The sequence below is a fragment of the Lissotriton helveticus genome, chromosome 7 (genome assembly GCF_964261635.1).
Source record: "Lissotriton helveticus chromosome 7, aLisHel1.1, whole genome shotgun sequence".
NCBI lineage: Eukaryota > Metazoa > Chordata > Amphibia > Caudata > Salamandridae > Lissotriton > Lissotriton helveticus.
The window spans coordinates 286,143,920-286,152,472 of NC_136068.1; the positions used below are offsets into that span (position 1 = coordinate 286,143,920).

At 42.4% G+C, this 8,553-nt stretch overlaps 1 protein-coding gene across 1 annotated transcript in view; it reads left to right on the plus strand.

Annotated features, from left to right (window-relative positions):
• Positions 1–5,180, plus strand: part of LOC144768430 (BPI fold-containing family C protein-like) — a 72,685-nt gene extending 67,505 nt beyond the window's left edge. Inside the window, exons 15-16 of the mRNA XM_078652076.1 lie at positions 908–984; positions 4,907–5,180. Of these exons, the coding sequence (XP_078508202.1) occupies positions 908–984; positions 4,907–4,957 (128 nt within the window). The 3' untranslated portion in view covers positions 4,958–5,180. The remainder of the gene's footprint in view (positions 1–907; positions 985–4,906) is intronic.
• The last annotated feature ends 3,373 nt before the right edge of the window (positions 5,181–8,553 follow it).

An 8,553-nucleotide genomic window follows, 5' to 3' on the forward strand; every position in this document is an offset into this window, starting at 1 on the left:
CACACATATTCCGTATTCACATTCCTCTTCTGCATCGGTGTAAAACTATGACTATAATAGTAATCCACTGTTGGGAAAAGAGAGTACTATTGAAAGGCAATGAGAGATACCTAGTGCACCTTTTTACATCTTTGCCCAAAATTACAATAATTATAAAAGCCCTGAAGTTAAGAAGCATGGGGACGATTAGACCAAAGATAGAGAGTTTTTGCTAATATTTATCTGCTGATCTGCATCATTTTAAATAGCGGTGTGCTCATATGGATGTTAAAGTATTTCGGAAGAATTTCTAGCAGTATTACCATCAAACTAGGGTGTATTATATGTCTGGGTACATTGTGAAGATTTGACTCTTCTTGTTTAGGCATTTTGGATGTTTAAGTTAGATATGTATTAATTGTAAATTGTCTGTCCTGAGGAAGATGGAGTTAATGAGTTTGCACCACTAAACAATGCCTTGACATCATGATTAATAGATTCATGATGACACTCTGCAGTCTTTTGTGACAAATTATGGAATTAAAAGTTCTGCAATGATGTGATCAGATAGGATCCAGGTTTGTTACATTACATTATATAGAATTTGGATGTTTGTCTTAAGGAATAGGGTGGGTGTTGTGTTATAAACATGCAACCGTTTCCTGAATTTTATGACATCAACTACACATTTTAGAATTTATTTTCAATATATGGCATATTTTTATTGGTACTAAAATAATAAATGTATATTAGGAAACATGAAATTTAAACTGTGCATTTTGTACACTCACAACCTACATTCAATTTGGTTTTCTCTCTGTCTTCGGCTGCTTTTACTATAAATTCGATGAGATAGTTCTCTAAGTTTTGGAAACATAATTTTTAGCATTTTTACAAGTTAGTGTAACATCATATGTTTATTTTGTAGATCAATTGAAGAGAGGAATTGATATACCTAACCTGCCATTCTTCCCACTGATAAAGCCTGCCTTTAAAATTGAACAGGTGAGAACATTGTTCATCTTTAGATTTACTTTTAAACTGATATTCATATCTTTATATTTACACACATCTTGAAATTATCATGTGCAAGGCCAGACTTCCCTGCAGATGGCTTGATGCATGAGGGTGTATTGGATCTTTGGTTGTCCAATTGTATGTTACAGGTTGCCAATCTGTCATTTAATTTAACAAGGACGATATTTAGGGCAGATAACCTTTGGATGGGAACTCTGAAAGACAACTTATAGAAACAGTATGTGACTGTTAGACATGACATCTTTGGCATGGTCTCCTCTGGCTTTTGGCTTCCGACCTCCTGTTTGGACCTTGCTTTTCTGGGTTAAGACTTTGAGTACTTTTCCACTGTCATGCAGTGCCAAAATGCTGTGCTTGTCATATACATACTGGTGATTGGTGTATACATGATTGGCTGATTTGAGTTAGCTGTAAGTCCCTTGTCCAGTGATAAGACATATACCTAGAGCATAAAACCCAAATGCTACTCTGGGGAATTGCAGCACTGGTTATGCCACCCAAGGCAGTAGCTCTTCAAAGGTACCACAGGTTTGTCATGGCGGGTCTCTGTGTGCAGGGGACTGTTACTCAGATTGACATTTAAAAGACACTTGCCCAAGTTCTGCATGTCTCTCGCTAGATCGGAGTACTCCCTTGGGGCAGGGTGCAGTGTAGGGAAGAGGGAGGGCATGTGCACGTGTGCTACATGCCCTGCTAGTGAATACCATCAGATGGTGTGTTGAGTATTGTGAGGCCTGCTTCTTGCATTGATGAACATGGGGATCTATGAAAGAGCTATTGAGCTGTATTTCCTACATGCAGAAGATTAGCAATATGGTGTTTGGTATCAATGGATTAGTAAAGGCAAATCCTTTCTGGTAGTGAGTGTAGATTCGACATTCCTAATGTGGAAATGACATTTTGGGAAAGCGGCCACTTCAATGCTTGTGGCTCTCTGATGTGCCTGTCAGCCTGTCTTCAATCCATATCTGGGTGCTGTGGGGACAGCTACAGATGCACATTCCTACAAGATGACAATAAACTAGGGATACTCAAGGAAAACTGCAAACCCCTGACTCTGAGGGGCCTTCCTAGGATGGATAAGAGGCGGTGGAATTGGCACTTCCATTCCAAGGGGCAGGGTCCTGGCCCCACCAAAGATACTGATTAAGCCTCCCTCGGTAGGATGGCACAGAGGACTACATTTAGAGATGGCCTGTGCATTTCAAAGCTGGCCTTTTGAACTGATCTCATCCTCAAAGGTCATTGTGGGTATAATTATTGGGGCTCTGTCGTCAGGACTTTAGAGATGCTTTCAGGATTGGATCCATACTACGCTGGTTCAATGCTGGGAAGGTGACAAGAGAAACCATTGGGGCAGAAGGGACTGCAACTGTATTTTCCACAGGCTTGTGGTGGCCTGGGGTTTGTTGTGCTCCAAGAAGGTTGATTTTGCCTGGATGCTGCTGACCTGCAGCTAATTGCCAACTATTGTGGCACTGAGCACTCTTCAAGAGCCAATTGGTTGGCCTCCTATCTGCAAGATCCCAGAGACAGAAAGAGTCTCCTCATCTCCATGAGAATGTAAGGACTGTGCAGGGAGCGGTGGAAATGGGTGGAAGTTATCGTCGGTTGGGGCAAGGACCATCCTAACGGATGCAGTAATCACACTGTGGAGAGCTGTGTGCTTGTAGAGATTAACGGCCCACCTAGAGGTTCCATAACACGAGGAGCTTGAGGAGTGCTTGGGAGTTTGCCGAGTCCAAAGGGCCCGAGCTTGCCTGAAACCTGTTCTAGCTCACACTTTGCAGCATGTTGTGCCCTAGGGTGTTGAAGGGCATTTGCCAAGTCCACAGGACCACAGCCAGAAGCCTGGACTGTCTCCAACCTCCAAATCAGGCGAACAACAGAACTTGACATTGCGGGCTCAGTCCGAGGTCATCGCCTCCCTCCCCACAGATCCTCGCTACAAGGTACTCTGTTGTTGGTAACATCATGACTGGATCCGAGGGGTCTCATTGTGCTTTGTGTGTACCCACAGCTATCTGCCTGGAGCAATTATGGCTAGCACCTCTGCCTAGGGTGGGGGCATTTCTCCAAACTGTAAGTGTGCCAGTTTCAGGTGTCACAGTCTTTTGCATAGGGGGATAGGGATCCAACACTCGTGAAGGTGCCGCTGGGTGCCTTGATGGCCTAATCGAGATGAACAAAACAAAGAAACTGCTTCCTTCTGCTTTAGGTGATCCTGACAATTTAAACAAAGTGATGCCAGCGGGTGCAACGTTTATATCGTTGGCTGGTGTAATTTGAGTGGCCAAGGGGCTGGGTCATGAGGCATTGTCAAAACTTGTACAAGTGAATGCCTATGAAGGCCTTATATGTTCATGCCATTCTGCTGCTAATGAGAGAGTTTGACAATTGCATATACTTGTAAAGCATATATCCAATGTGTATGTCCTTTTGATTTCAATGTATGTGCAATACAAATACCAGTGTTGTATTCATACTGTGCTGTGCCTTTTTGTAGTGTACTCAGTGTATTACAAGGGTGGTGCTGTGCCAATACTTTACACTTTGATCTTGAGGAAAAGCCTGACTGCTCTGTGCCAAGCTACCACAGAGTAGCACAGACTTTGTGATAAGTGTATCATATGCATCTTATCTAGATTGGTGGATTCTGTCTAGCTTCTGGGTGTCCCCGCTAGCCAGAAACTACTGGGTCTAACAGTGACCAAACAGCTATATCTCTTTAGTCTGATAACCGTTTTTGTGGACTTACACAGAACGAGGGACAAAACATGAAAGACAAGTGGGATTTCTGCAGGTATGATTACTTGATTATTCAGTCATGAATCATAGAAAGTGCTTGATATGAGGAAATGTGTTTTTCATGGTATGTATGGACAGTTAACATACATTTCATTTTGTGAAGCTTTGTAAGGATGAGTATAGTGTCACTGACATGCAGTATTGTTTACATTTCCTGTCCACAAAGTGAGTATTGGACTAATTGCCAAATAGAATGGAGCTGTAAAATTTAAAGATTCTTTGCAATACACTAATACACCCCTTAGTCGCTACTGCTTGCAATGCATATTGCCAGTCAGGAAGGTTGAGGGATTAAGATGGAAGGAAATATTATCTGTGGTGAGTGGCTGGAGATGTGAATGAATCTCCATGAATTATTGCTGAGTTTTTGTTTCCTTAAGGAGATCCGATGACTGATTGGGTGGATAGATTACTAGTCACTGATGTGCATAAAGAGTAAGTCATAGAAAAAGAGACAGTCCTCCTCCTGCTAAGGAAATAGAAGGAGGACTGTTTCTCAATTGTTCCTGTGAGAGAGAGAAATGTATTTATAAGAAGCACTTGAGACAAAATATGAATTAGGAAGCAAGAGCATAAGTGAAGTGCATATCCTATTTGATTATCTTAAGAAATACTCACATTCAGCCTCTGTTGTTTTTTCACTGTTTCTCAAGGCATTGAGACATTTAAAGCCTCCCTGAATGCTCCCGATACTATCCTGTGAATTTGGTCTATACCTCTACTCTGGCCTTGTAAGGTTGAACTCTGCAGTTCCTTTTGCCCCTATCTGGGAAATATCTACTATTGTTCCCCCTGCTATAACCTTGATGATGATGCCCTTCTGATTTGGGGTGGACCCCCTTATATTAGGAGTTCTTCATCTATCCCTAAAACTGGGTTGAGGTCTAATGTGATCTGCTCCTATTTGGGTGAGAAACTGCATCCCTTGCACAGTGGAAAGGGTATTTATGTGGGTTCCCAATGAAAGGGCGTTTTCCCACAAAAGTACATCTTTAGTAAATACAAACTTTCCAACCAGTGGAGTTGGCAAATTCACAGCAATAAAATATACTTCAACTAACAATACTTTTATTGTTTGCAGGGCTTCATCAAGATATGTGGCGATGTTAAGCTTGTACCACCAAAAGTGTAAGAGGATTGCAGAGTATAATCCTTGATGGCTTCCTACAATAACCTAATGCACTGTTCACTACTCGATCTCGGCTCTATTGCTTTCAACATATTTCCACAGTCGAAGAACGGCTGAGGAACAGAGATGAATGAAGACAGTCCAGCAACCATCTCATCAACACCTATTCTGAAATGTCATATATTTATTTATAAAGTAGACAATAAAACTATACCTCTACCAACTACATTGTGTTATATCTTCAGTGTTCTACACAGGGTTCATATATGTCCTGCATGGGCTGCTAAAATAACTTTGCTGTCAATTATATGGGTTTTCTGTATGTGAAGCAGGAGCCCCTGGAATTGTGCAGGATGTTCTCCACACCTAAAAGGTGAGTTGAGTTTCGTTTCAGATTTAACAGAGAGTGGTGTCACAAGGGACCCTGAAGCCCCCACAGTGGATGGATACCAATCCATCAACATGACCCACCCTCTAGGGGGTCACCACTCAGACCAAGGCATTGGTGTATTTTGAATGGGCCCACTCGAAGAAAAAAAGTTAGGGTTCCTCTGAGTGAATATGCATGGCTCAGAGCATTTCTCATTGTAACACACTAAGAATCGAGAAAAAATTGTAAGTAAAGTATTGAAAGAACATTAATTTCCTTGAAAAGGAAACAATGTATATTCTACGACAATCTGCAAAAACTATTCTTTTATCTCGAACATGCTTCAACAAATCACTACCCACCAATAAGCTGATTATTTTCAATTAGTTGTGTGGCTACACGCAGTATAGTAAGACACTGAATCAGAAACAGTGACGAAAAGATACAGATCTTGGCATCATGTTTGTCTGATGATATGTCTTCAAAGGATACCGCTTTGCTATTCATGACTGTTGCAAAGTCATCCTGTACCCAGGGCACCCCCAACTTTTTTACTGACTGGTACTGGTGGTAACTGACTCTGCCTGATCCTGGGATCTGCCTAACCAGACCCATGGCCAGTGCAATGCTGAATACACACTTAGAATACAGTGAAAACAACTGCAAACACTAGGGTACACTATTTGTTAGGCTATAAGGCTCTAGTTCATAATAGGGCAGGGGGTTGGATCTACCTTTAAGTCCCTAGTATATAATAGGGCCTGGCAGTTTAAAGGCCAGCAGATTTTCTGAACTTGCATGTGTGCACCGCTGAAACCTGAGGTCAGTTTAAAAGTAGCCATGTGTTGCAGGGCTGCATTTAAAATGCAAATTGTGCCCAAACTCAAATTTTCTGTTTGGGGTACTTACATATTTATAAACTACAATGTTTGGGCATATTAGGTACCCCCAGGGTCTCCCCTATGTGTCTCAAATATGGGGGTTAGGAGGTTATAAGGCGAATCCTCATAAAACATTTTTTATATGCCATGGGGTTAGTAAGATTGCACATTTTACTGCCCACATTGTAGTAAAGTGCTTCGCAAAATTGACTTTTGTGCTAGGAGCACTGTGAATTGAGGATATGCAATATTCTGATATACTGAGAACCCCCAAAGTCTTTTCTAGGTGTTCCAGGGGCAGGGGGTCCTGTAGGTATAAACAGAGTCCTTCTAAAACATGTGTTATAAGACCTGGTATTGGAGAACTTGCCGAGTTCATTTTTCCATTGCAGATCCCTAGCCCATAGGTTAACATTGGAAGAGGTTATCTATACTAATATAATAAAGAGAGAGCCCAAACCTTTGAGGCGGGTAATCTCAGGAACCACAGCACCAATCACAACACCCAATACAGCGTTGGAAAGGGCAGTTGCAGCAGAAGGACATAGGCTATGCAGACGCCCAGCATATACATTTAAAAGGTAAAAGACCCGTGCCAGCAAAGTAGTCCCTTGTGGTGCGGTGTGCGGTGGGCGTGTGCTGGGGGCGTGACAAATGCTGGGGGCGTGTGGTACGTTCCGCCCTTCATGCCATGTCTCATATCGTGTGCTAATCCCACCCTGCTCCCTTTAAATACCCCTGCACCCCATAAGCATAACCCACCCAACACTAACTCATCTTAACCCTATAAATATACCCTGTACCCCAAAACCCAAACCTAGCCCTGAACCCTATAAACACCCCTGTACCTCAAATCCCAAAACTACCCCGAACCCTAAAAATACCCCTGTACCCCAAAACCCAAACCTAGCCCTGAACCCTAAAAATACCACTGTACTCCAAAACCACCCCTGAACCCTAAAATACCCCGCACCCCAAAACCCAAACCTAGCCCTGAACCCTTAAAATACCCCTGTACCCCAAAACCCAACCTACCCCTGAGCCCTAAAAATACCCCTATACCCCAAAACCCAAACATATCCCTGAACCCTAAAAATAACCATGTACCCCAAAACCCAAACCTACCCCTGAACCCTAAAATACACTTGTACCCCAAAACCCAAACCTAGCCCTGAACCCTTAAAAATACCCCTGTACCCCAAAACCCAAACCTAGCCCTGAACCCTTAAAATACCCCTGTACCCCAAAACCCAAACCTACCCCTAAACCCTAAAAATACCCCTATACCCCAAAACCCAAACCTAGCCCTGAACCCTAAAAATACCCCTGTACCCCAAAACGCATACCTATCCCTAAACCCTAAAACTACTCCTGTACCCCATAACCCAAAACTATATCTGAACCCTTAAAATACCAAAACACACCAAAACATATACCTCATTACCCCAAAACAAATGCCCCTATACTCATACTTACCTTATTCAAACATTTAAAAAAACACATGCTTTTACCATTCATGCATTTACAACGAATTTCGTTGTAAATGTATGCGTGGTAAAAGCATATAAAATGTAATGCCATGCGTTATAATGGCATTGCAGAGTCATGGGTATTTACCCTCCCCGGTAAGTACATTCGTGGCACGGCGGCCCACATCTCCAGCAACATACTCATATTTTTTCACCACCCATTTGAAAAATGCACAGGTCTCTCTCATTGATGGCCAGCACTGACATACACTTTTAGACACACATCCTAGTTGTAGAATTGCGAACTTTAGAGCTGGGGAGCTACGTTCGAATCTCGGCATCAGCTCAACATCCTGTGATTCCAGGCAAATCGCTTTGTCTGCCCGTGCCTACCACAAATGAATGTGTTCTTCTGTAATGTAAATTGTGCTCATGCCATGTTGTGGAGTTCGCGCTATATAATATTGCAAGGAAAAATAAAGTAGGGAAACTCGAGTTCACACACTACTGAACGTGCACTTTTAAGTGCATCAGCAGTGCACTGTGAATCGGAGCGTTTCACAGGCCTGTCACAGATAAGAAATGCTATCAAAACGAAATCCTACAAAACAATATACTACTGGCCGCCTGCAATTCATACCAGGACAACGTCGGGACGGGCTGATAGTTCATTAATAACTGGAGAAAGGAAAGCCATTAAACTAGATGGGGGCTTAAGGATTATTCCCAGATGTAAAGGGAGTGGACCTATGCAGATGAAACCATCCTGTGGGCTTGTTTAGTTAATTCTGCTCCCTCTGCTGTAAAATCAGAAATGATGAATTTTGGAGAAAAGGTGCTCTCTGGGAGAAAATAATGCCATACTTTAGAGGATGTGGT